General features: G+C 45.4%; 1 protein-coding gene across 5 annotated transcripts; it reads left to right on the forward strand.

Annotated features, from left to right (window-relative positions):
* The first annotated feature begins 391 nt into the window (after positions 1 to 391).
* prrc2c (proline-rich coiled-coil 2C) lies at positions 392 to 26,452 on the forward strand. 5 transcript variants are annotated; one of them, XM_078168478.1, is made up of 35 exons: positions 546 to 684; positions 7,417 to 7,586; positions 7,796 to 7,970; positions 8,093 to 8,202; positions 8,529 to 8,654; positions 8,770 to 9,071; positions 9,189 to 9,268; positions 10,371 to 10,516; positions 10,659 to 10,746; positions 10,861 to 11,041; positions 11,137 to 11,782; positions 11,899 to 12,071; positions 12,492 to 12,580; positions 12,614 to 12,786; positions 12,914 to 13,124; positions 13,203 to 15,647; positions 16,509 to 16,672; positions 16,794 to 16,948; positions 17,088 to 17,505; positions 17,599 to 17,684; positions 17,768 to 17,962; positions 18,636 to 18,893; positions 19,172 to 19,264; positions 19,403 to 19,504; positions 19,601 to 19,772; positions 20,428 to 20,649; positions 20,764 to 20,885; positions 20,976 to 21,166; positions 21,299 to 21,530; positions 21,643 to 21,753; positions 21,877 to 22,071; positions 22,208 to 22,308; positions 23,882 to 24,008; positions 24,125 to 24,367; positions 24,491 to 26,452. In XM_078168478.1, the coding sequence occupies exons 2-35, from the start codon at positions 7,472 to 7,474 to the stop codon at positions 24,752 to 24,754; spliced, it is 8,511 nt and encodes a 2,836-aa protein (XP_078024604.1). In that variant the 5' UTR covers positions 546 to 684; positions 7,417 to 7,471; the 3' UTR covers positions 24,755 to 26,452. The 5 variants fall into 5 exon arrangements, with proteins under 5 accessions (XP_078024603.1, XP_078024604.1, XP_033477036.2 ...); XM_078168477.1 differs by lacking the exon at positions 546 to 684 and adding an exon at positions 392 to 525 and having other exon boundaries at positions 12,492 to 12,786; XM_033621145.2 differs by having other exon boundaries at positions 12,492 to 12,786.
* Positions 26,453 to 27,986: the final 1,534 nt, after the last annotated feature.

Below are 27,986 nucleotides of genomic sequence, written 5' to 3' on the forward strand. Positions count from 1 at the left end.
GGTTTAATGTAAATAATTAACCTAAATGTATCATGTGTACATTAAAAGAAAACTATTATTATTTATGTGCTGCTCATTTACACAACTTTATCATAAGGTAGATCTTTAAATGATTTTAATATCTTTAAGGTCAACGGTAAAGAAGTGTAATGAAATCTGGATTTAGGAGTCTGACTCTTTTTTGGTTGAGGGATATTGATGGTGACAGATGTGTGTGACTGAGCACCTGCACACGGGGTTCGGGTTTGAGAGAGGGGGATAGGAGGCGATAAATCTGGCAACTACAGTCTGCCATCTTTGATTGTGCGACAGGCCGCGGCGCGAGCGGGGCCTCACACAACTAGAAAAACGGTCTGACACGAGATAACGGGTGGGGATAGACACGGAACCACGGGACGACCGCGCACCGGTTCCCACTGTAGCGGCCGAACAGACAAGGACCGACTGGCGGCTTGAAACGGCGCGGAAGACGTAAAACAGAAGCCGTGCATGTGGAGAGCGGTTTGTTGGCAGCCAGCGAGCAAGGTAGCTAACCATCGTTAGCCGAACTGGGTTAGCAGGCTAGCCAGCTTTTGTAATCCGCCGGCCAGACACATATTCGTCCACCACAAACCAGGCCGAAATCGGATTTCAAGTCGGGCCGCGCAACAGCCGAAAGGACAAAGAAGGCACCGGCGGTGGCAGGTGGGTCTCCGTGTCATGCAAGGTGACAAATTAAAGTTGAGCCCTGTAGCTGGTGTGTTGCTGCTCACACAGCGCTAGCTTGGTTAGCACGCTTCGGCCACTGAGGAGCTCAAAGTGGATGTGATGGCGACTAGTGAGAAACGAAACTATGCTAAACGATGCAAGCTGGTGGCCTGCTCTCTCAACAGCTCCGTGGTTCATTAAAATATATGTTGTTGGCTAGATTGTAATGTTTATATTTTGTGTTCAACTACCCCCCAAATTAAGTGTTATTGTAGCCCGGTGTGGTTGAGTTCCGGGCGGTGAGGGCCTCTACTCCCTGCCGGTATGAGCCACCCAGCCCACCAGTAGTTTGATTCATGGAGAAGGATGGCCTGCACACTATTCAGTGGCAGTGATTTACAGAAATAAGGCTGCTTTGTAAATGTGGCTTTCATTACATCCGTGTTTTGTCGTCTCTGAATGCGTCTAAATGAGCTGGAGATGTATTGTGATTTCATCTTGATTCCTATAAAGCCTTGTGTACAGATCAACACAGCACTTTCCTCCTCAGTCATGATATCTTGCAGATCCAACAGATGTGGTCTGAAAGGAGAACATTTTTATTGTGTGAGTCTGTACATTTGAGAGCTTGGCAGGGTTGGGGTGTGAATTGCCTCCAAATGATTCATAACCTCTATTTGCAAATGTGGAAATCACCTAGGGGATTACTAACACACATCATGGTATTGTCTTATATATATATATATATATATATATATATATATATATATATATATATATATATATATATATATATATATATATATGCATCCATGACTAGACACAGGTCTGCATCTGGCTAGTTATAGCAAGGCCATTCACATATTGATTAGGGTAGTGCTTATTGATTGCCCTCACAATGATACGGCCTGATCAGAGATCTATTGTTGAAGATGGATCTTCTGGAAGGCTCAAACATTGATTTAAGCACAAAGAGATGCTCAGTAATTATGTCTGCACTGTGATTCTCTTTGCAATTGTAATAAGGATGGATATCAAACTTTAAATGTTATGCGCTGCATTGGTCAGTCACCTCAAGTGTTCCCGTGTGTATATTTCAAACTGACATTTTTATTATCAAATGTTTAACCAGTCCAATGAGCGAGAACGTAGCCTTCCTTCAGCTTCCTGTGCGTTTAATTAAATTACCAACAACTCCCAGGGGAGACCATCTCAGTGGTATTGATGGCTTGGCGTTGGAGAACCACAATAAACTTAAGTGGCCTCCAGTGCTTAGGTTTTTCTGTGCTTTGTGTTCAAAGAAGGCCCTCGCGTTGACCCTGATCAAAGTAACGATTACTCTGTTGATGCTGAACACGTGCTAATGAGTCAAAGGAATAGATACAACAGTATATTTTCTATTTGCTGCCCAGGACCTGTAGTCCAGTGTCTTGATTTTTATTTTCACTGCCCACACAGCATACTGATGTAAAGTTACAGCTTTTGTCGTATTGTTGTGGCCAGTTGATCAGATGATTAGCATATTATACTTACTGTTATCATTGTAGAGATTTTAAACCAGAGCTCTTCACTGGAGACATTACAATACAAGCCTTTTCTTTCAGTACCCATCATGTAGGTCATCTACATGTCTTCCCATTCTGTGACTGGGTAAGTCCCATGACCCACTGTAAACAGAAGCTAGGGTTGCATGAGCACAGGTAAGTCAACCTGCGGGTTGAACCTAGGTGTAGATCCTGCAATGCAAAAGAGTATTAATGTGCAGTCTGGGCACTACATTTTTGAGTTCAAGCATCAGTCATTCCACTAATAATCTGAACAGTAATCTTTGATTTGATTTCATACTTCTAGTATCAGATCTAAGACAGGAAATACTTTACTGTCCATATGGTTTATGGATGGAAAATGCCAGCCGTATTAGAACAGCCAAAATCTTTGAGGAGCATTCCTTACATGTTCACACTCAAATAAACTGGTTCTTGCCAAGCAGAAACACCCAAATGTTGGTGTTTTGTGAGCTTTGCAAAAGGGTGGAAAAAGACTTGTTTTGATACATGGACTGTGCAGAAGTAGTTGCAGGGGTGCAGGGTCATGCTGGAGGTGGGGCTGAGCTGATTGCAGCTGCGGCGCAGGGATGCTATTGTATGCTTTGTGACGAATCTTGGGTCTTTTTTGCAGTCTGAAAATACTTCAGAGTGGGATTCAGAGGTCCCTCCTCTTTGCCCTTAGTGAACATATGTTGATAGTTTAAGAGATGGAGTCAGGCATTGTACATGGATTTGACCCCCTCTGTGTGGAGGGCTCACCCCAAGGTGATTTTACGCTTCAGGGTTCTCCTGTGGTTTCATGGGCACTGAGCAGGTAACATAATTGATGGTTCTTTTCACAGAGGAAACAGGACTGTTATTTGGCCTCTTATCAGCATTTCCTCTTCCTGTCTGGTCCCTTATTTCAAACACATCCTTACACATATCATATCCTTCTATTCCGTGCTATTTTGCACACATTTGACACAGTTCCTCCCACCACCAACCTCTGTCCCATACTCCTTAAAGGGATAGTGCACCCAAAAATGAAAATTCAGCCATTATCTACTCACCCATATGCCGAGGGAGGCTCAGGTCAAGTTTTAGAGTCCTCACATCCCTTGCGGAGATCCAAGGGGAGACTGGATAGCAACACAACTCCACCTAATGGAGGCTGACGGCGCCCCAGATTAAAACGTCCAAAAACACATAATTGAATCCACAAACTATCTCCATACTGCTCATCTGTAGTGATCCAAGTGTGCTGCAGCCGCGACATAAAAAGTTGTTTCGAAAAACGTCATGTGAACTCTGTTTTTAGCCTCACTGTAGCCTGTAGCTCTGACTGCTTCTCTGTGCTCTGCATTCACGTGTGCGCGCTCAGGGTGATCGGTAATGCACAGCCTCTGAAGAGCAGCACTCGACTCCGGTATTCTGTGGCTGGCTGAGGGTTAGGCTCATGAGCTGCGGCGGCTGCTTCGTCCAGTGGCCTGAGTTCCGTCCGTATACTCGGGCTCAAACAAATACGGCTCAACAAAGAAATGCTGTTCCTCCTCAATTTCAAAGTCTTCAGACATGTTGGGCTGTTCTTTGCTAAAAGACCGTAGTGCAAATTATCTTTTAGCTCTGTGGTTACTGTTGTCTCCCTGTGGTGCACGTGTCACGTGATGTAAACACGGGTAAGCAAAGCTCATGCTTTCGCTGGTCTCGTGCAGGCGCGCACACGTGAGCGCAGAGCACAGAGAAGCAGTCAGAGCTACAGGCTACAATGAGGCTAAAAACAGAGTTCAAATGACATTTTTCGAAACAACTTTTTATGTCGGGGCTTCAGCACACTTGGATCGCTACGGATGAGCAGTATGGAGATACTTTGTGGATTCAATTTTGTGTTCTTGGACGTTAGTCTGGGGCGCCATCTGCCATTAGGTGTGCTAGCCGCTCCCCCCGCCGATCTCCACAAGGGATGTGAGGACTCTAAAACTTCACCATGGCCTCCCTCGGCATATGGGTGAGTAGATAATGGCTGAATTTTCATTTTTGGGTGCACTATCCCTTTAAGCTTACCTTTCACAAGAAGAGAATCAGAGGGTCTTTCTCTGTGAATTATCTCATTTTGTGTGTGTGTGTGTGTGTGTGTGTGTGTGTATGAGGCAAAGATGTCTTAAGAGTCCCAGACAAACACCCTCAATCATCAAGTAACTACAACAACTGTGTTGCAGTTTACGGAGTACTTAAAAATGATGACGTGCTCCTGCTACAGTAAAACGTTTTGCCTCCACACCTCCTGTCAAGCATCACTGTATCACGTGACAAAGTTGCACTAGAGACATTGATTTTAATGATGATGAATGCGACGGTGTCACTGTCTGCTGATCTGTGAGCAGTCTGCTCCGCCAAATTTAGAAGTCACACTCAGCCTGGTTTTCAACTACAGATTAATCCAAATATTTTTTTATGTCTTTTATTGTTCTGCTGCACACAGTGCACGCAAACAAGTATGTGTTGACGTGTGACAGCACTCAGGTCGACTCGGACTGGTGTCGGTACTTTGTCGCAACTCGTGGTGTGTTGACTTAAAAGACCGAGACCGGTGAAAACACTAATTGCGTGTTGTCACTTCTTCAAATTTGAAGATCTCTTGGAGTCTGGGCCCAGCTTCAGTGTGTGGTGTTGTTTCTGGAAGAAGCATTTTCAGACAGCTGCAGAGTGTCTGCAGATACTCAGGGCTAAAGCCTCAATTGGTGTAATGCATCAAAGTGTCGCCATTCCTGGGCTTTCAGTGATCAACAACCACTAAAGAACTAGAAAAATGTCGGATAAGATTCTAATAGTGTCTGTGTAGTCTGCACTGTCCCATTGCATCATTAATGGACACTTTGGACACCTGCTGCAGGGGCACAGAAAGAATTTGACTATAGCAAAGACGATACTGATGCGCTTACAATATCTAATTTTTTAGTGCCTTTATTTTCCATTTACCACCAAAAGCAAAACTTTTAAAGGCATAGATATATAGTCATTTAGTTTTTTAAAGTTTTAGGATTAAAATCAGGCAATACTCAGTTTTAAAAATGTTTTTCCTCATGTCAGAAGACTCTAAAAATCCTGCAAAACATGATCTCAAGTATTGGTTGAACATTCAAAATGTGTTTTTGTAAAGCAACTAAGGAGCTATTTTGGCTAGCATCATTACTTCTGTTTAAAGGAAAAAAAAGAAATTGCAAGCTGGGTTTTATTGTTATGATTTAGGCTCTCATTGCATTTGACAGTATTTTATGAAATTAAAAAAAAAGACAGGTTTTTGTCAAACGAAAGTACTTCTCCTTTAAGTGGATGTTTCTTTGCAAGGTGCTCCAAGGCCAAGTTGCAGATAGCGCCTGAGCTCATCGTAGCTGTCAGCTCCCCCCAACACACACACACACACACACACACACACACTCACAGACACTGTTCCACCACTGCTCCGTTAATAATAAATGACCTCTGTGTGACTTAGGAAAGACACTGCAGCCCAAAACATGCTGTCTCTCTGTCCATGGTACTGCTCACTATAATTCGCTTTCTGCCTTGTTTCTTGCTGCCTCTTCAGGTCACCCTCAGTGCCACCACCACCGCTTATTGTGTTTTGCTGCTTTCTTATATCTGTTTCATACAGTGAACAAAATAAGAATCATAGATTTGTCAGTGGTGGACTTATCTGATTTGCCCAGGACCCCAGTCCAAACCCAGTCTAGACCCATTAGACTTCTCTCACCTGTGCAGACCACAGATCAGATTTTGCACAGTTGAAATTTAGGGGTGCTTTCATCTGCCAGAGTGGTATCAATACAAATACTGGCTTTATTATTTAATCAGGTATTGGCCCGACATTGACAATCCACAGTTAGGAACTTTTTTTTTTTTGGTCTTTATTAAATTTAGCAAGTTTCCTCTTGTCAGGTACATTCATGAAGTCATGGCAGGTCAGTGACTCAGTTTTTTGTGCCAGGGCACTCAGTGTCCTCAAGTTACCTTCAGTAAAAATGACTGTAATGAGTTCCACACAGTGATGTATTCAGATCCAAAATATGGGGAAAAGAGAGCATTAGTTTCAGCAGATACCCTGAGGATAGTATACTGGGAGAGATAAAATCAGATCAAAGGGTGGCCTGGTAGATTTTAAGGCGTCAATCATGAACTGCAGCATCCCGGTTCACATTTAACAGACAAACCAAACACTGACTCTAGATAGAGCCATTTGTGTTTTTTGGGTTTACACATCCGCCACTGTAGTTAGCAGCCCCTCCACGATGAGCTGGAAAGTGTCGTGGGGAGACAGATTTTAACGTGAAACTGCTTCAGTCAATGTTCTTACTGGTTCAGATCACTGGGTCGGAGGAGACCTCTGCAGATAATTCACCCCCATTTATTTAAAAAATAAAATAAAATTAAAAAAAAAAAAACCTCCCGAATGTCTGGATCTTAAGTGCTGAACAGCATCAGAGAAATATTGATTTTTAACATGAAACTGCTCTACCTCATTTTACCAGTTTAAATCACCTGCTCCCTTTGTTTTTGAGAGTAAGAGACACCTGCAGATAATTTGGCTCCCAGTACAAACCTCCTGAAGAATGAGTACTGATGGAATCCTAACTGGAAGTTTTTGCTTGATGGGCCTGGTAGTTTTTAAGATTTCAGCCATGAACTGCAGCATCCCAGTTCGCGTTCAGTGTGGGACCATTCCCTGTCTCTTTCTCACCTGATTCTGTCATCTCTCTGCTAAAAAACAGATCCTATTCACTCTCTATTTGATTAGAGACATATGATTTGTTTTACTTTTTGTGTCATGTAATTAGTGCGAGATAATCTCTATTTCTTTGCAACAGAATCCTTCTGAGGTGACTTCTTTTATTCTTCCACCCTCTGAAGGTTTAATGCTTCAGCTTCTGTGCTACCATAATTCTCAGCTCTTAGCTTGTACCCTGACCAAACTCCATGTTGCAGCATGCCAACATGAGACATTGCACTAAGCATAGTCTCTCCCCTATTTATTTTTTTCTTCTGAAAGCAGATGCAGAGCAGCGTCATTGCTCTGTAAACCAGCGTCAGCCTCAGGTGTTGGCGAACATCAAAGAAGGTTCAGATATCTTTATGGTCTAGTGTCCAAAGCTGATAACCTCCTCACCTTCTGCGATCTTGTTTTACTCTCACCCTCGGTCTGTAGGAGGCTGGTTCTGGGGGCGCGGCCAAAGGACCAGACTCAATGAGTTTCCAGCGAAATGTCCGAGAAGTCAGGGCAGAGCACCAAGGCAAAGGATGGCAAAACAAAGTATGCAACCCTTAGCCTCTTCAACACCTACAAGGGCAAATCTCTGGAAACCCAGAAAACTGCAGGTAAGCCCCTACAATTAATCTTGGTCTTGTACAATTGTGCATGCAGTAAGTCATGAATGAGTCATGTGCAGTACATGTGAAGAGCTTGTCTTGTCTTTAAGCTCAGTTGATCGAGGCAATATAATATCTTGAAAGATAATTCTTCCTGACTCTCTTAAAAACCCCTAATTTCGCTGCTCCTCTGTGTGTGAAATGTTTCTTCATCCCAGTGGCTGCCAGACATGGGCTCCAAAGTTTGGGCAAAGTTGCTGCCAGCCGGCGCATGCCCCCTCCGGCCAACCTGCCCAGCCTAAAGGCAGAGAACAAGGGAAACGACCCCAACGTCAACATTGTCCCCAAAGACGGTAGTGGCTGGGCATCTCGAACTGAGGGAGGGGAGGACAGGTACGTTTAATAACTCGTGAGCATGTGTGCGCATCATCCCTTTTGTTATAGTTGGAGGAGTTTGTCATCTAAGTTTTAAATCATGAGCGTTGTTTCTAACTGGCCTGTTTTATGTGCCACAGGCAACAGGACACGCCCCCACCCCAGAACAAACCAGCAGTGCTCCAGCCACAAGAGCCTTCTATTGGGGGCAGCCGCTCCTGGGCCAACAGCAAGCCTACACAGCTAGACGGTAAATTTGCTCTTCACTTGCTCCTTAAATAATACACCTACTCATAAAGCACAGATTACCTGTGGTCCTTCTTGGCATTTATGTAGGAGATTGTGATCACTATCCAGCATGTTTCCTTCTTTTGTCCAAACAAACAAAGGCACAATGCTCAATTGGTTTACCTCCCTTAAACATTACAGTGTGCATGGACCATCTGATCTATATATCTATAGCTATAAGTGACGTGGGGTTGGAAGTGGTGCTGAGGATTAGACAGTTCAATGTTTCTCTGTAGGTCACTGTATTACATTAAATCTTGGGACTTCTGTGCATTCATTATTGTATAGGAGCTCCTCGTGTGAGCAGCCATTTTCACCAGGAGTTTCCCAGCCTGCAGGCGGCTGGTGAGGTGGAAAAAGGGGAAGGTCAAGAAGAGGAGCCTTATGGACCAGGCCCTAGCCTCAGACCTCAAAGTATGGCACATAAACATTGTCCACTGATTGCTCTCTGTTTGCCTGGTGTTAAAGAACTACAGCCACTCTAAGTCAAGTCAAATAACAAATATCTCTCCTTTTTCTGTCGTGATAGATGTTGGCAGTTGGCGTGAAGGTGGAGGCAGGAATTTGAACACTGCACCCAGCCCCCCTGAGATGGACAACAGGGGTCCGGAGGAGGTTGGTACGGGACTTGGTACCTCTACACCACCAGGGGAAGCTGAAGAGCCAGGGCGAAACGTAACCACTGACGTCCAGAGGGAGAAGAGGGATGGCAGGGAGAGGTTGCCTCCCTCTGCTCCCCCTCCTCAGCCCAAACTTAATGGGGGGCAGCAGCCTCCTGCTGGGGTGCCAACTCACTTTGACCCTGCTTTCAGGAGCATGATGCCACCCTACGTAAGTCACTGCTTGATATTCCAGACAGACCCCGTTAGGACTTCAGAGTTAACAGTATCTAGTTGTAGTGTTTTTATCTTCTTTTCTATATGATGATTGCCGTCTTTGTATTTTTAGATGTTCCACGCCTATCCTCAAATGACTTTTGGCCCAGGACAAGGAAACTTCAGATACCCTGTACCACAAGATGGAGCAAAGTGAGTTCACATCTTAATGGCTAAGCCAGAGATACTTGTGTTTAAGCAAAATAAAAGATGCATTTTTTAAATTTGTATTTAATTGTATCAGTGCACAAAAGAAATATAATCTGGAATCGATTATTAACAAAACAATTGCTAACTAAAAAGTCCAGTGTATAGGATTTAAGGGGATATATTGGTAGAAATGGGACATAATATAATAGGTGTGTTTACAGATGTGTGATCACCTGAAAATAAGTCATGTTTTCATTACCTTAGCTTTAGCTGTTTATTTCTACATGGGAAGCAGGTCCTCGTCCACGGAGATCACTTCGCCATGTTTCTACAGTAGCCCAGAGCAGACAACCCAAACGCTGGCTCTAGATGCGGCCATTTGTGGTTTTGCGTTTTCACGTCAGCCACTGAGTAAGCAGCTCCTCCATGATGAGCCGAAAAAGGCCAGAAAACCCCCCACCAATTTTTAACGTGAAACTGCTTTATTCAACATTTTGACTGGGTTAAATCAGTAGTTTGTTTGTTACGGAGAAGAGGAGACCTCTGCAGATAATTCAGCTAGTGGCTAGTGGCTCATCTGCAATGAGAGATTAGAGAAATACTGATTTTTAACATGAAACTGCTTTATTTAGTGTTTTTACTGGTTTTAATCATGGTTTTTGAGAGGAAGAGACCCCTGCGGCAAATTTGGCTTCTGGTACAAACCAACTGAAGAAAGAACACTGAAGAAACTCTAACTGGGAGGTCATGCTTAGCCGAAGGGGAGAAGTTTCAGCTGGTTGCAATCCTCACTGCTAGAAGCCACTAAATCCTCCACACTGCTCCTATAAAGACGCAAGATTTTATACTTGCTGCATATGTATACCAGCTGGTATTTATGAAAAGAAATGAACCAAAGTTTTCCCAAACTACAAATGTAAGATGTCATAAGCTCACACAGAAGCAAATCACTCATATCAGCATAAGATTAATCTTAAACATTTCAGGTCCTGTGCAACAAATACTGCCCTCATACCTTAGCTCCTTATATAGAGTTGAGTAGAACCAGTTGTTAACACACTAGACCAGGTGCGATAATGGCCTCTCTTTCCTTTTTTCCCTGTTGGGTTGCCAGGGGTCCTCGTTCAACACGACCCCAGCAGCCTCCCCCTCAGTCCTGGCTCCAGGACCCAGACAGACCCTCTATCATCAGTGCAACGGAACTTAAAGAGCTGGACAACTTAGACACGGATGCTGATGAGGGCTGGGCAGGTTAGTAGTTAAACCTATGAAATGTAATTATTAACTAATAAGTCAAACATATGTAATTTCACACAATAGGCTAGTCTAAGGTGTCAGTCGTGAACTGCACATAATTTTCACATCTTTCAATCATGTCCTTTCTTCACTGCAGGAGCTCAGATGGAGGTGGACTACACTGAGAAACTGAACTTCAGTGATGATGAGGAGAACCAAGCTGCTAAAGACAAAAGAGAAAACTGGTGAGTCTTTTATTATTGGAGTTGAAGTGCGTGACTTAAGAGAGCTAGTGAACTGGAGAGTGTGTCCGTTGGATGTCTTTTGTTCTTACTTGACTACATTGACATTACTTTCAGGGAGTGGATGGGTAAAGTGGAGCGTATAAGATCTCGGCCACAAGAAGGTCAGGAGGGCTGGAAGGAGGGTGCTGAGGACCGTGGGGGCAGTAAAACCTCATGGGCCGATGGCGATCCCAGAGCGCCATCACCTGGCAGTATGGGACAGTACAATAAGTCAGCTCCTCCACAGGACTTCCAGGTAAAGCTGGATATGCATTACACAAGCCTCCCATCATGTGTACACCTTTTATTTGATCAAAAAGGTATATCTGTACTAATTTCTTTGCTCTCCAGGGTGGCAGTCGTTCTGTTGGTGGCGGAGCTCCACGAGTAGCCAAACCTCAGGCTGCTGCAGCATCTGGTGCCGACGAGGACCCTGAGGCCTGGAGACAGAAGCGCAAGAAAGCACCAGAAGTTTCTGAAGCTGTAGAACGAGCAAGGCGGCGGAGAGAAGAAGAGGAGCGGCGGATGGAAGAACAGCGGCTTGCTGCTTGTGCTGAAAAACTTAAACGTCTCAATGAAAAACACCGACAGGCAACTGAGGGCAAATCACCTATTCCTCAGACCACCAGTGATGAAGCAGGATCTGCGCAAGAGGAAGAGGCCTCATCAGCTCCTGCTCCTGTATCCAGTCCTGCACCTTCAATCCCAGTTTCACAATCACAGGCCCCAATCATGCAAGCTCCTCTACCTGAGAGGGTGGAGCGAGACAGGGAGAGGATGGAGCGAGAACGAGAGAGAGTAGAACCAAGTGTAGAGGAGGAGGTTCTCTTGCCTCGTCAGCCCAGTCCACCCGTCCAGAGACCTGTGGCCGTAGCTCCAGAGCCTCAGAGTGAGGGAGAGAGCTCCTTGGCTGAGGTCGGCCCCCTGATGGAGGAGAACCAGACAGACAGGACACCAGTGCCTATCCGAGACTATTTCAACATAGAGGACAACAGAGGTGAGCTAGCTCCAAGCCTTGTTTTAAACTTGCACATACAGTATATGATAAATGTACGACTGACTGCCATTCTTTCAGTTATAGATATCAGTACTGTTGGTTTTGTTTTCCTGCAGTGGATGAGCCCCACCTGTCTCTGCCTCACATGGACACCCCCAGTGGTGAGGAGGTCCCTGTGGCACCACCACAGCTGGAAGGAGAGGCAGCAGCTGCTATGCGTCCCTCTCTCACCTCAGGCTATTCCAAACAGTTTCAAAAGTCTTTGCCACCTCGTTTCCTCAGACAGCAGGTATGAATGTCCACATCAGACTTCTTTAGATAAAACAGTTTTAGATTTTGTTTGGTAAACTAAAATATGTGGGAGTGTCAGGGACTAGTGAACGTGTTTCCAAGTCCATGTGAACAAAAATGGGACTTTTGGTTGACTAGAGCTTTTCACAGTGGACATGTTGACTGTTCGCATTAGTGTGTGTCTGTGCCATATGCAAACGCCTGGGCAAAGGTGCTGTCACATTCGTTTTGGTTGAAGCAAATAGTGAACATAAATGGCAATTGAAAAAACATTGAGTTGTTGAAACTAGCAAATATGACTATGAGCCATCAGAACTACAAAGACAGCCACTTACAACGTAGTGTGTTATATGCCATTAAAAACATCAGCTTTCTAATCTTACATTTTTGTTGTCACTGTCCTGTGGTGGTCTTGTAGGAGCAGATGAAGCAGCAACAATGGCAACAGCAGCAACACCAGAGCGGGGGCTCCGTGTCCCCATCAGGTGGTGGCGGTGTTTCAGCCCCCCAGCAGCAGCAGCAGCAGCAGCAGCAGCAGCAGCAGCAGCAGCAGCAGCAACAACACCGCTCCATGTATCAACCCATGGGCCCCCACCACCAGCACCTGGCTTCCATGGGGTTTGACCCTCGCTGGCTCATGATGCAATCCTACATGGACCCCCGCATGATGTCAGGACGTCCTCCCATGGACATGCCAACTAACATTCACCCTGGTAGGGAGTTATGTGGAATTGAAATGGAAAATGTTTGATTACAGGTTCTGTCATTACTGACACTGACAAGCTGACAGACGTGCCACACAAACTGTTTATTAAAGTCACTCTGTTTTGTCCCCTCTAGGGAGGATGCCTCCTAAGCAAATAGTGCGCAGAGAGCCTGGTGACAACTCCAGCTCCAGCTCTGACTCCTTTGACCATTTGACTCGACCTATTCGTGACCATGGCCTGCCGTCAGACTCCCGGATGGTATGGGGATCAGACCCATACCCACAATCAGAGCCGTTACCATCTGTAACTCCTCCAAAAGGACGGGAGGATGGCAAGGAGCCAAGGTAAAAATAAATAAGTGATGATGTAAGAAAACTACAATATTTTCTGCACAAGACTAAAACAGAGTTGTTTTTCCACAGGATGGACTCTGGTTTGGATCTGGACAGGGGTCTCCCAGCTATGTATCCCCAGGATCACAGTGCATTGGACTCTCATAAAAGTAACTTCTTCCAGGACCCTACAGAGTCCCTGTCAGCATTTACCCAGGGCCCAGAGGATGCGTCGGGGCCTCTAGACAGGGTCCCTGTAGGCTCAGCGTTTGATCCTGAGGAGCCAGGCCTACCCAGTGGTGAAGAAGTAGAAGCTCTTGGTCAAGCTATGCTTCAGAGGAGTGTCTCCCAGGGCTCCAGTCACTCCCTCAAGTTGGATGAGCCCAGGTTTGACGGGCTACCCCTGGGAACAAAATCGCTGGAGCTACAGGATACAGGAGAACGAGCTGATGATAAGCCCCAAAATGAACTCTACCCCCAGGCTGCAGTGACTAGCAACAGGGCTACACCTCCTGCTGATGGATTACACAAACAAGAGAAGCTGCCCCTGCCAGCACCTAGCAAGCAGAAAGCTGAGCTGCGCTGGGGTGGGAGATCAGGGGCCGGACGCAGAGAAGGACCAGGGGGAGAGAGACCTGTCCGCAGGTCTGGGCCAATAAAGAAGCCTGTCCTAAGGGACATGAAAGAAGAGAGAGAGCAAAGAGAAGAGAGAGAGAAGCGTCATGAGAGAGGGGAAAGGGGAGACCGGTCCAAAAAGGATCAGTTATCAAAAGCTCCCTCTGCAGCTGCTGCTGTGTCTGAGGGCTCCAGACCTCAGGGTGAGGGGAAGAGAGAAGCTGCCGAGGCTGAGGAAACACAGACTGGCCATCAGAGAGTCAGAGACTCCCAGCCTTCATCTGGAGCTCCCACATCTTCCTCTCAGGAGGAGAAAACAGACAAGCCGCCCAGCAATGACAAACATCCAGAACCCAAACTACCCTCCAGGAAAGAGTCGAATCTTCCTCCACGTTCCTACCGACGAGAGGAAAGGGAGAGGGAACGTGAGAGGGAGAAGGAAATAGACAAGGACAGAGAAAGAGAGTGGCCTGTTGACTCAAATTTCAAAGGACGTGGTCGAGGGGAATATTATTCCAGAGGAAGGAGCTACCGGGGTACTTACAGTGGCCGAGGCAGGGGAAGTCGCGGTCGAAGCCGGGCAGAGTACAATTACCGAGAGCCCCGTTCGCGCTCTGATTTACCTTCTGCTGGAGGTGCTGCTGCCTTTCGCAACAGGGAGGAAAGCGAAACACGCAGCGAGAGCTCAGACTTTGAGGTTATACCAAAACGTAGACGGCGTCGTGGTTCAGACACAGATTCTGAAAGTGAAGGTGGGAGAGAGTCTGCCAGTGATACTGGACCCTCTGACCGTGAGCCTAGCACTAAACCTAGCCGTCCATTGAGACGAGAGCTCCCTGGGGAAGGCCGGCCTGGGCCCCACAAGCCAGGCTTTGGACCTCCTCACATGGGTGAAAGGGTTGGACCAAGAGGGGACGATGAAAGCAGACCCAAGCCAGGATTCCTTCCTAAAGGGGAGCCTTCTCGGCGAGGAAGAGGAGGACTATACAGTAGACGAGGTGGAGCAAGGGAACGCGGTGGCCCTCGCTCAGGCCCTCTCAGACGGCCAGGAACTAGAGAGTCCTCTTCTCAGTGGCCCTCTAAACCCATGGAGACATTCAGGCCTGAGGACGCTGAGTCCACACCAAGATATGACAATCCTGCTGCTGACAGACGACCCCCTAAGTCTGATGGCAAGAAATTTGGGGATGGTGCTCCTCAAAGTAGTAGAGAAAGGCCTCGCCGATCCAGACCAGCACGGCCTCCAAGGCAAGATAAACCACCCCGCTTTAGGCGCTTGAAAGAGCGTGAGGCTGCAGTGTTAGCGAGTGGTGAAACGGCCCCAAGTCCCCCTGTCCCTCTCCTCCCAGTGCCTGCTACTGCTGCTGTCCCTAGCTCTGCCCCTGCCCCAATCTCCCTCTCACCAACTCTTTCTAGAGCTCCAGGAACCCCTGTAACTGTGCCTGCAGAAGTGGCTTCCACTATGCCTGCACCTGACTTGTCCTCCCCTGTAGAAGCACCCTTGCCTGAGACCAGCAGCCCCACCATCACTGCAGTCGGTACCAAATCACCTGACTTGTCTAACCAGAACTCTTCAGATCAAGCCAATGAGGAATGGGAGACTGCCTCCGAGAGCAGCGACTTCAACGAAAGGAGAGAGCGAGAGGAAAGGAAAGGAGCCCTGGAGGCTGCTAATGAAGCAGCCACTGCCTCTGCCCCGGCACCTGCACCCCCCCAGGGCTCTTTGACCCCCAGTAAAAGCCCTCCTGAGGGAGGGGTGACTCCAAAACGTGAAGGGGCTCCTGCAGCCAAGAGGAGTTTCTCAAGTCAGAGGCCTACAGAGAGACAGAATCGTAGAGGCAACAGTGGAGCCAAACCAGGCCGGAGCTACACAGGGGGCAAGGGAGAGAGGAGGGGAGGGGCCAAAGCTGGCCGCAAAGGGTGAGTTTGAACAATCAGGCTTTTGTCTGTTGTTAGGCACTTACTTTGGCTGCCTACATTAACACTTAGCACAATGAAGTTGACTCAATGAACAGCGTGCGGTAGAATAATATTGCAGGTTTATTCCCACACAATAAACCTTTTGTGTAGTATTCCTCCTAATTAATAGCTGCAGTGCAACTTAGTGTCCTGTCATTTACTATAAACATGTTTTGATTTAAAATTGGGCTGGGCAATATATCTGTTTTGAGACAAGACTAGACATCATCTCAGATTCTGGATATTTTAAGTGTTCTCTTTTTCTGGTTTTAAAGCTGCATAACAGTAAAGTTTCTGAACTTAACAGACTGTTCCAGCTCTTCTATTATTTCCCTTTACCTATTTAGTCATTTTATCCACATTACTGATGATTGTTAATTAAAAATCTCATGTAAATATTTTTGTGAAAGCACCCTGTCGCAATATCAATATTGAGGCATTTGGGCAAAAAATGTTTTGATATTTAGTTTTCTCTATCGCCCAATCCTAGTTATAAATTGCTAAATATGGCATCAGTGTGGTGGTATTTTTAGACTCTAACTGTAGCATAGCAGCAGCATTTCTGATGGAGAGCAGAGTGAAAACGTTTTCTCCCCTCATCTAAGTGCATCAACACTCTTGTCATCTTCTTAAGTCAGAGGACGGTAATAAAATAAACAACAAAGTCATTGTTTTTTGCATTTAATTTGCATGTTATCATTCGTAGTATCTTAAGGCCTCCTTCACTACTCCACTGTTGTTCTCACTAACAGTATAATGTGCAACATAGTCTCCTTTGTTGGGCCTCAGTTTGTCTGTAACATACGTCTCTGCTCTGAACAGCCCTGCAGCTCAGCAGAACGCAGACGGGACAGGACAGACAGCTGGAGGAGCATCACAGAGGCCTACAAAAGACCAGTCTGGCCGTCGCAAAGATGAGGCCAAACAGGCCGCCAAGAAGCCCAAAGAGAATGCTCTCTCTCAGTTTGATCTCAACAATTATGCCAGTAAGTCTACCCTGATGCATGACTCTTACTGATGAGCCTGAAACCTGTACCTGACTACAGCTGTTCTCCACCTGGAAACTCAATGTTCATGTTGTGATCCTCAATTGTCCCGTCACTGTAGGTGTTGTGATCATTGATGACCATCCAGAGGTCACCACCACAGAGGACCCGCAATCCAGCGCCAATGATGACGGCTTCACTGAGGTGGTCTCCCGCAAGCAACAAAAACGCCTGCAAGATGAAGAGAAACGGAAAAAGGAAGAGCAGACTACTCAGGTAAGAGGAGGGCTTGCACCACATAGTTAGAATACTCAAATTACAACAGCAATAAAAACCTTCAGTGATAATTAGCTATACCTTTTTAATGTGACATTACCTCTTGACAAAGAATACTCAACTTATACTGCTCCGACAGAACTGGAGTAAAAAAGGCTCTGGTGAGAAGGGCAGAGGAGGTGGAGGAAAGCTGCCACCAAGATTTGCTAAAAAGCAGTCATCACAACAACAGCAGCAACAACAACAGCAACAACAACAACAACAGCAGCAGCAACAGGCCTCACAGTCTCAGCCTCCTGTAGCCTCTACACCCCAGGCCCAACAGCAGCCCTCCATTTCTGCTCCCCAGCACCCTCACCATGCTCCCTCCCAGCCTGCTGCATCCCCTCAGACTCTGGAAGGCACAGTGGCTCCAATGCCCTCCATCCCCTCTGCCACTGTGGACTTTACCCCAAAGAGCCTACCCCCCGCCCCCACACAGACACACAGCACTCTGGGTACAGAACTGTGGGAGAACAAGGTAGCGGGCTCCACTGTCCTTCCCGAAGTCAAGAAGCGTGAGTAGATAAGTCAACTCTTGTTCAAAATGTTGAATTTGTCTGAATTTATCAGCAAGCTTTTGTCTAAAATATGTAATGTGCATATTCCAGTTGGTCCAATCAGCCCTCCCCAGCCACCCTCTGTGAGTGCCTGGAACAAACCTCTTACCTCCTTTACTGGCACTGTCTCCTCTGAGGTATGTTCCATATGTTCGTCTCATCTTTTGTTGAGTGTACAATCCTTTTTGCTGAGTTCTAAACCATGAAAACCATGTTTCAGGGTGTGAAGCCTGGATCAGAGGGCAGTGTGGAATTGGCAATAGACAGTATTCAGTTTGGAGCGCCATCGTCTGCAGGCAGCACTGACAGTGACGGAGTTCCAGCGTTGCTAGAAACTGGCTCTGAAAACAAACTACCTGCTCCCAAAGAACAGAGACAGAAACAACCTCGAGCTGGCCCAATCAAAACACAGAAGGTAACTCAGCTGTGGAGGAAACCCCAAGGGTGAATTCACAGGGAAATGGATAGAGGCTGCTGATAGCACCATGAAGTGGGCATGACTTGCAAACATGCCCATAAAATTTTGTAGTGCAATTTGGCTGTTTTTTTTTTTTGCATCTAATTGCAGTTATGTATGTTGCAAAGTATGAAACACAGCAGGCAGAACAATGGAAAGAAAGAAGAAAACTAACATTTTCAAACTGCAAACTACACATCCTGACCGCTCAGGCACAGAGGCATTACTCAAAGCGTGAGGCAAGGAACTTAAACTTGACAGATACATACTGAATTTGGGATTTAATATCCCAGTCTGTTAGTGCACTCAGTTACCATCAACTATCTGAAGATAATCATGATTTCACTACAGCTGCTTGTGGCTTTAAGTAGTGCTGTCCCCAACTCGGACGGCATGAAAGCACTGAGAATCCATTTGTTTGGCAGCGCAGTTAGGAGTGCATTGCGCCCGCTGTGGGTGCTTCAAAAATTACACGGTTCTTTCTTATTGGTGCAGATTTAGTGGCCACAAAATCATGCATCGTGCATTTGTTTTGTGAATTCGCCCATTGATGTTTTAAGCTGTTGAACAAGAACATGGGTTCCTATTCATTATTGAAGTCATGTAAATGTTTAATTTCTCCTCTCCCCAGCTTCCTGAAATGGAACCAGTGGAAACCAAGGAGTACAAGCCGGGTCCCATCGGTAAAGAGCGCTCTTTAAAGAACCGCAAGGCCAAAGACGCACGTGGAGGAGAAGGCGAGGGGATGGAGGCAGGAGTCCCTGGAGGAGGCGTCAGTAGAGCCACAGACTCCAGTCCTCCCACCAGTGACACCACAGTACCAGAGCTGGGAGGAGACATTGAGGGCATGATCACAGTCCCCTCAGCAGAGTACAACAGTAACTCTAAGGTATTTCAGTGTCACATGACCACGCAGCTAGGTTTCTTTTTTTTTGTTGTAGATTTAAGATAGTGGGATTGAGCTAAGCTGTCGTTGGTACCTCTCATTTACAGTAACTCAAGGTCAAATGTAAGAGTAAATCTGTTAAATTATGACTTCATCAACTCTGTTTTTATTCTTCTTAATTTTTGTGATTTTATATTAATTGTTGATGAGCACAATAAAAAGGTAGTGTTACTGCAGTATAACATGTGTCTGTGGGTTCTGACTTTGTCTTTGCTTCTCAGGAGTCTGTCACTGACTACACCACACCTTCCTCCTCAATGGCTGACAGTGTTCCCACAGTGGTGAACAAAATAGAAGAGAGTTTGGTGGCAAATGTGAGTGCACATCCTTATTTGGTACAGCCGTCCTTTTTAATTTGAAGAGATGACCCACCTGTGCCACACAGTCGTGCTCTAATCCGAACACTTGGTACTATTTAAAGACTGATTTGGGGTGTTTTTGATGTGTTTCAGGTGGCACTACCCCACTCATTGCCCCTTCCTCGACGAGAGACCCTGCAGCAGAGCTCCAGCCTCAGCACTGTCTCTCCTGCTACTGTTGACCTAACACTAAAGGTACTAAAGCAACACTGCTGAGAATGAGCTGATATTTTAAGAAAATATTCAGTGAAACATTACCATAACACTTGTTTCTTTCTGTCACCTCCCCAGATGGAATCGGCTCGTAAGGCATGGGAGAATTCCCCAAGTCTAGAGAAGAACTCTCCAGTCACCTCCTCCTCCTCCCCCATCACCTCCTGTGCATCCTCATACTCCACGTTCTCCTCGGCCTCCATGCCACAGATCCCTGTGGCTTCTGTTACCCCCAGCACCTCACTGTCAGGTAACATAATTCCCAGTTAACTTATCTACTGTATATCTCCAACACTACTTTGCGTTGACACACAGTACTCTGGCATTCTGCACCAATGTTAATTTCCTAAATGAAAACTATGACGAGAAATGTTTGTCAGCTACCTTTACTTCCGTAACGAAGACAGAAAATAGATAATTGATAATAAAAACTATGACAAAATGTATGTTTGTTTTCGTTGGCAACAGTAAGATATCAGTGGTGGGCTATGGGACATTCAGAATAAATTGAGAGTCAAACGGTGATAAATTATTTTTCTCTGGCAGAACTGAAAGTCCAGTTTTAATCACTGACTGTGGGAGGACACGAGTTTAAAGCTAAAGCCAGACTAATGTTGCAGATTTAGAAATAATTCACGCTGAAATAAAGTTACTTTGCTGCTTCCTAACAGTGACATTGCTAAGTCAGAGCTTACAGTGAACCGGGGTACAAATCAAAGTTCTCTTGTTGTTTCAAATTAGTTATTCATAGTCTCAACGTTTGAGATTTTCAGCGTGTCAAATGATAATCAGTAAGTGTGTGCTAATAAATCATCCTTTACACCTGTCAGAAACTGCTGGAGAAATTGTAAATGTGTAGAAATTATTGTAGTTGTATTCACCATGTGTTTCTCTCCACCCTGCAGGTTCTGGTACGTATACCACATCATCCCTCAGCACCAAGACCACCACGGCCTCTGACCCCCCTAACATCTGTAAGGTGAAGCCCCAGCAGCTGCAGGGTGGGAGTTTGTCCTCCTCCAGCAGTAGCAGTAGTAGCAGCAGCTTCTCTCAGTTGGGCTGTGTGCCTCCCCTCCTGCCCCAGCAGCAGCAGACCCCACAGGTGTACGTCTCTCAGTCTGCAGCAGGTGAGAGATGCATGTCCACACCTCTTTGATTTTTATACCCCTATTTAATTTTTATATTTGAAGAACTGTTCACTACATTAGCAGTTACTAACACTTAAACCCTTGTATGTTGAGGTTCTGCAGCTCAGATCCCAGCCTTCTACATGGACACTAGCCACCTCTTCAGTACCCCCCACCCTCGCTTGGCGCCTCCCTCCCTGGCGCAGCAGCAAGGTTTCCAGCCCGGCCTCTCGCAGGTAGAGTTATCTGTTGGTTTTTAACGTGCCGCAGAAATGCTTTTTAACATCAGAGGTAAAACTACCTGTCTGTGTTCCTCCACCTTATAGCCGACAGCGGTGCAGCAGATTCCCATTCCTATCTACGCTCCACTGCAAGGTCAGCCGCAACACCAACACCAACACCAACATCAACACCAACACCAACACCAACACACACACCAGGCTCAGCTTGGACTCAGCACTGGTCCTCCAGTTTCCCAGCCACAGGACCTCTTCAGCTCCTCACTGCAGCCTTACAGGTAACACACAACACTGCACACGTATTCAGTTCTCTGCTACAAAACACAGCTGAAATATACAGTACTACTGAGGCGCCAGTTTCCCTATTTTGAGGTACAGTTATCTGATCCTGTGACCTGATCTGTCCTCAGGTCTCAGCAGGCGTTCATGCAGAGCAGCCTGTCACAGCCCTCCATGATGCTGTCAGGACCATCCTTGCACAGCTATCCTGGCGTGCAGGCACCTGAGCTGGGCAAGCCTCAGTCTAATCTGGCCTATCAGCAGGCTTCCTCCACCCAGCACATTCCCATTCTGTTTGAGCCGCAGCTAAACCAGCCTTCTGGCATGGGAGGCTCCCAGCTCATTGATACACACCTGCTGCAGGTAACCAGTTTGCTTCACTCTACCTTACAGACTTGCATTTTGCCGTACAAACATCTGGAATAAATTTATTTTGCATACATTTCCATCTGGTATATCTGTGGCTTTGGTTCAGGCTCGACAGGGGATGAGTCAGCATTCAAACATGTACTCGGGGCAAGTGCAACAACATGGCCAGAGTAGCTACTACAGCAACACTCAGTCGCCCAGCTCTGCAATGCAACAGGTAACCTACATGCAAACATAATAATAGACAGTGTTAATAAACCTTCATCTTTCTTATCACACAACCTAATGTTGTGTTTCGCTTATTAGTGTGTAACATTTGTGTGTCTTTGTCTGTCTCAAGGTGACAGTCCCTCTGCCAAGTTCCCAGCTGTCCCTTCCGAACTTTGGCTCGGGTGGAGGCCAGCCTCTCCTGGCGCTGCCTCCGACCCCTCCCCAGGCCCAGCCCCCCAACATCAACCGTCAGCCTCCAGTCTCCCAGCCATACCGAGGCATCATGGGCCCCAGCCACAGCATGATGCAGCCTCCCACCAGCAAGGTACAGTACTGTGTGCATTTGTGACTCTCAAACACACAGGCTGAATTTTATTTCTAAAATTTGAGCTGTGAAAGTTTTTTTATTGTTTGATTTGTTTTTTTTTTATTGGGTGTGTTTGTGTGTTGACTCTTTGCAGATGGACATGGATCTGAAGCTCTTTGGTAGTGGGATGGATGTAAAGCCTGGAACCCCTCCTGTCGGCGCCAGGAGCACTACACCCACCTCCAGCCATTACAGGTACCACCCATAAATTCACATTCTATCTGGTACACAGTCGAACCTAAAAAGCCACACCAAGTATAACTTTTTTTGGGTAAATATTTAAATACACAATCGGCACTAAAACTTGGAAGTGGCCATGTTGCCATGCACTGCTGTCTGTCATGGTTTTATTTTTAGGGTGTTTGTTGCTACACAGACTAAAGTCAACAATGTATCAAGTGTGGTTGACTCATCATGTGTCATTTTAATGCACTTTATACCAGTATTGTAAAACATATTGATTTATGGAAACCACAGTATCGTTGCACTGGTACTAGCTATGCTTTTTAGCTCCTTTCTCTACCAGCGAGTTCACACACATGCACACCACTCTCAGTGCCCCCGTGGCTCCATCCCCTCTGCTAATGCACACTGAACATTACCTACTGCTGCAGCTTTACATTAAAAGCATTTAACAGGCCAAACATGAGTTGACCTCTGTTTTAAAGGGTCACATGAAATGCACTGGGGCTTTTTTCAGTTAGCTGAGCACTTACCATTATCATTTATCAAAAAATGTGTCTACAAGACAAGACAGCAGTTATTTTTGGTATTTGTTGACAGTGGATCAGTTTTGAAATAATGCAGGGACTCATTAAACAAAAAGGAGCAGCCACGGTGAGCTGTTAGACGAAGAGCTGCAGGTGACAGTTTGCACAGCTCAAACTTAGTGAGGTAACATTAGCCACCTCTGACCTAAACTGTGCCCTTCTGTCAGCAGACTGCAACATAAAATCAGACCACGGTTGCTCACAGAATAATGGAAAAAGGCCAATTATTGCCAGACGTTATTATTAAAATGACAACAGTTTGTTCTGCTGCGCTCAGAACTCTGTGACCTAAAGTATTAAACCACATTTACTGTGCTCACTGTAACTACAGATGTCACCAAATCAGCTATTTATTATAGTTATAAATGCTACAGTCGTTCTGCTGTTCTCTGCTACTAACTAGTCATTGTTGTCTTGTGATAGCCTGGTTATATTCAGGGTTCCCACGGTCATGGAAAACCTGGAAAGGTCATGGAATTTCACAAGTACATTTTTTTTCAGACCTGGAAATGTCGTGGAATTTTGTTGCGTGTAATGAAATTGTTACTTTAACCTCCCACGTAATGTAACATACCGGCAAATTTATTTTCTGGAGCTGTGACGTAATGTAGCTCTAACATGCGTCTGTGTGACATTTTGTTTCCCATCACATACATTTGTTCATTTTCTCGCCATGCTCCCTCTCTGTTAATGAATGCCAGCTAGCTGACATTAGGTATGATATGTTTGAAAATTGCCGGACAAGTCAGGCAAAAAAAAAACACATTATGGGTCCTTGAAAAGTCATGGAAAATGGAAAATTTTCTACAGATGTGTGGGAATCCTGTCTATTTATCTCTAAATTAAATTTTAACTTGTATGCCCTCAATGTCAAATTTGCCGAGGTGTATTGAAAATGGTATAAAATATATTTTTCAAGGTATTGTATGGAAGTTAGAAATTCCAGTATCGTGCCAACACTTCTTTATACACATGATTTCATTGTTCTCTTCCTGCAGAGCCAGCTCCACGTCTCCTAGCAGCCAGTCCAGTAAGATCAACAGCATGCTGTACCAGAAGCAGTTTCAGCCCAGCTCTGCCGGCATGAGAATGACGCAGCACTTCCCTGGCCAGTTCAACCCACAGGTAGAGTCATTATCACAAAACTCAGATTTTGATTGTGTTTATATAATGAACGGGTTGTTAACATGAAAGTTAACTGCAAACCATTTATTTATTTTGTTTGTTTCTCTTCATTTCAGATTCTGTCTCAGCCCAACATCGTCTCTCCTCTTGTTAGACCTCCTCACGCAAACTCGTTTGCTGGAGGTGTCCAGCGCTCTCCCATGGGCCCTCCAATGTCACCCAATGTGGGTGGTGGTCTCATGCCCCATCCCCGGCCTCAGCACCCACAGCACAGCCAGCACCCTCCCCGAGGACCTCCTGGCCCCTCGCTTGCACCCAGAGGCACACAGGCGGCTCTAAAGGCTGAACAGGACCTAAAGGTCTGGTTCCCTGTTTTATCTGCTGATTCTGTGCATCTGTATTAACTGACCGCTCAGATGGTGAAATAGTCTTTCAGTGAAGAGTGGGTTGGCTGATTTGATTTGTTCTTTATCGCCCTGCAGGCAAAGCAGCGGGCCGAGGTGCTCCAGTCCACTCATAAGTTCTTCTCAGAGCAGCAGCAGCAACAGCAGCAGCTCAAGACCCCGCAAGTCAGCAAAGTGTCTCGGCTTGATCAGGGGGGGAAACCCCCTCTCGACAGCTCTGCCTCAAACCACCAGGCAGTCGGCGACCGCCAAGATTCCGACAAGCCCCCCATCTCCACGGCCAAGCCCATACGGACTGGCCCCATAAAACCGCAGGCCATCAAACCAGAAGAGGGCAAGTAAAGAGCTGACGAACCTCTTCGGATGACAATATGAATGGATGGAAGAGAGGAAGAGAGAGAATCTAGCCCCATTCACTCAGTCACCACCTCATATCAGCCCTGGGGGACAGTGTGGGGGAGGAGGATGAGTCGACGCTAGTGGTTACTGAGAGTAGGCACTGTCCTGCGTATACATAATCCTCTTCCTCTTCTTTCTTCCCCTATCTTGTCCCACTGTAGGTGGCGGCGTTTGAGTTGGATTCTTCCATCATATTTAGAATGCCAATAAAATGGCTGCACAAGTTGTTCCATAGAAATCTACTGAGACGGTAGATAAGAGGAGAGTTGGAAAGAGAAAATTGAAATGAGATTTGCTGCTGAGTTTGCCATTTTTATAGCTCTTGGTTTCTGTTCCTTTTTATTTTTATTTTCCCCCCAAATAGGATCACACATATTATAGGAGAAACCTGTTTTGTTAACGAAAGAATGAATCAGTTTTGTTTTTGTAGTCGAAACAGTCTTGTTAAGGAGATGTCATTTAGTGAAGCACACTTTTTTTGTTGCCCAATCTCCCATCATAACTAATCCAGAGATTTGTGCCCGTGGAAATGCACCTCATTACGCTCACTTCAACGGTTTCATCCACGGTCACCACACAGAGACATGAAATCAGAAATTCTCGTCATTTTGTTTTTGTTTTTACCAGAACGGAAATGTGAAAATTACAGCAGTTGATTGCAATTAATGATTGATTTATTGATTTGTGAGCCTTTGCTCCTGCCTTCTGCTCTCATCTCCTTGCCTCAGAATTACTGATGTGTTGGGGTGTGTGTGTGTGTCGGGTGTGTGTTTGTGGTATAAACAGGGGGAAAGCTCGTAGCTGGACTCTCCTGTATATTTAGCCAAAGGTTAAAGCAGCGCAGAGATGATGTCACAGCCTTTTTATTAGGATTGCTGTTGTCGTGGCAGCAGAGTTTTGATTTGACTTGCAGGATTACACAGATGATGTATGATCACTACATACAGCTGTTCCAGTTTAGGAGCTACTGTCACACACCCTTTCACTGCTTTCACACACATCCTTGCTGTCACACAAACACACACCTATACACACTTTACTGTAAAGCACCCAGACCTGCTGCTATTGACTGATTTCAGTGCCCTTAGCTAGAGTATAGCAGGATAGGGCTATTTAGAGGAATAGAAATGGTGAGGAGTTGAGTGTTGAAACAGTAGAACACTTGGAGTGTGTGTATGTCAACCCTCACGACAAGGGGGAAGAAGAACAGGACAGAGAACAAGGAAACGGATGAAATGAGAAGCCTCAAGTACAGAAGCGTTTGGGCAGAAGGACACTTATTGTTTTGTTGTCTTTACTGATGAGAGCAATCAGTGCTGTTTTCTGTCTCTGCCTCACCTCCGCTGGCTGTCCCACCCACAATGCTTTCATCTCGGGGTTGTGGCGACAAGGGTCCTTCAGAAATGTACAGTAGTATGCACCCTGAGGTGGGGAGGGCGTCCTCCTCGCCTCTACCCTAGTCGGGGGAAGAGTCCTTGCTTTGGAGGATGGATGCGGGAGGGAGGGTAATGATTTTTTTTTTTTTTTTTTTCTTTTTTTGTTGAACTTGTACAGGGGTTTCATCGCTGTATTAAAATATGTACGGTCTTATTTACATTCTCTTGGTTTGGTTACAGAAACTAATAAAATAATATACTGTTGAGATGCTTTTCAGTGATGTCTGGTTTGTACTTAGAGCCATCGTACACAACGTTTCCAACTTTAAATTTGCCCCATATCAGATTGTTATGGATTACATTTTACCACCAGGTGGCACAACAACATAGAGAGTGCTTAGATAAAGAAAAACCACTAATGCAATACTTGTGTTCAACTTTCAAGTGACGTGCCCTTTTAAAGCTTTAAGGCTTCATCACTGGTTAAAAAATGATTTATTAATGGTCTATAGATCACTTACTAGCCCATAAACAGAGCAGTGTTTGAGGTTTGGGCAGGTGTTCATCCTCTGATAGCACCCTTTCTTCGTCTTCTGAGGGCTACAAGGCATCTGATTTACAATAAATTAATTGGCAACCTATAAAGATAAACATCTGCAGACTTAAACACAGTTATTTCATGCACAAGTCAATGTTGAGATTTTGGACTATTTTGATGTTGTCTTTCAAGTCTAGTCAAATTTATTTATATAGCACATTTAAAAACAACCTCAGTTGACTGAAGTGCTGAACAGGCTATGGAATATAAATAGAATCAGTAATGAATAAAATAAGCCTAATAAAATAAACAATACAACATCATACAGTGAACAATAAAAAGATCATAAGAACAAGATGTCATGCTTAACAAGCGCTGAAGGCCAGAGAGAAGAAATGTGTTTTCAAAAGGGATTTAAAATGCTTCAGAGTTTGGGCAGCTCTTATTTCAATCAGGAGAGATACTGTCGCCTTTACTTTTGAGCCTGGATCTTAGAACCTCCGGCAGTGATAGATTTGTAGACCTCAACGCTCTCATTGGGGTGTGTGTACGGAGGCCAGTGCAGGTGTGATGTGATCACGCCGTTTCTTTCCTGTTAACAGGTGGGCTGCTGCATTTTGAACCGCCTGCAAACGCCGCAGTGATGACTGGTCGAGTCCAGCATACTAGGCCTTCACCTTACTCAGGAGTCTCAATTGAAAGAAGCTTGTCTTAACTGAACTAATCTGTTCAGACTCTCAGACTAGTGGAAAGAAACAGTCCAAAATACACAAATAGCTGTTTATTTTAGTTTAGATTTCTGTTCTGGAAATGGATGCAAAAAGCAAATATTTAATCAGACTTTGCAAATTTAAACATAAACTTTCAGAAGATCTAACGAAAAAAGTTTTGTCTCTGCAAGTAAATGCGGGGATTTCATGATGTATTACTTTTGACTCAACAGTCATGTTTTCACAACTTGGCTACCTGAAAGTGATTTATAAAACAAGACATTGCTGTCCTGTGAGAACCACACCTCTCCAAAAAGTCACTCTCACAAGTCAGAAAAAGAGCACCATTTCAAACGTTCCCTTTTTTTTCATTTGGTTTATTGTTCATTTAGCCAAAGGGGACAGTTCGCCCCAAAATCAAAAATGCATTTTTCTCTGAGTGTTGGAGATATCATCCTTCACAGATGTCTGCCTTCTCTCCAATATAATGGAACTAGATCAGCTTGTGGTGCTCAAAGCGCCAAAAACTACATTTGAAAAACTCAACAGCG

The sequence above is a fragment of the Epinephelus lanceolatus genome, chromosome 6, assembly GCF_041903045.1.
Source record: "Epinephelus lanceolatus isolate andai-2023 chromosome 6, ASM4190304v1, whole genome shotgun sequence".
Classification (NCBI taxonomy): Eukaryota; Metazoa; Chordata; class Actinopteri; order Perciformes; family Serranidae; genus Epinephelus; species Epinephelus lanceolatus.

Excerpts from the sequence above, each read along its gene's own strand:
- prrc2c (XM_078168477.1), top strand. The coding sequence starts at position 7,472 with ATGTCCGAGAAGTCAGGGCAGAGCACCAAGGCAAAGGATGGCAAAACA. Across the intron at positions 13,125-13,202 it reads GAGGATGGCAAGGAGCCAAG|GATGGACTCTGGTTTGGATC; the intron begins GTAAAAATAAAT and ends GTTTTTCCACAG. Across the intron at positions 19,505-19,600 it reads CTGTTGACCTAACACTAAAG|ATGGAATCGGCTCGTAAGGC; the intron begins GTACTAAAGCAA and ends TCACCTCCCCAG.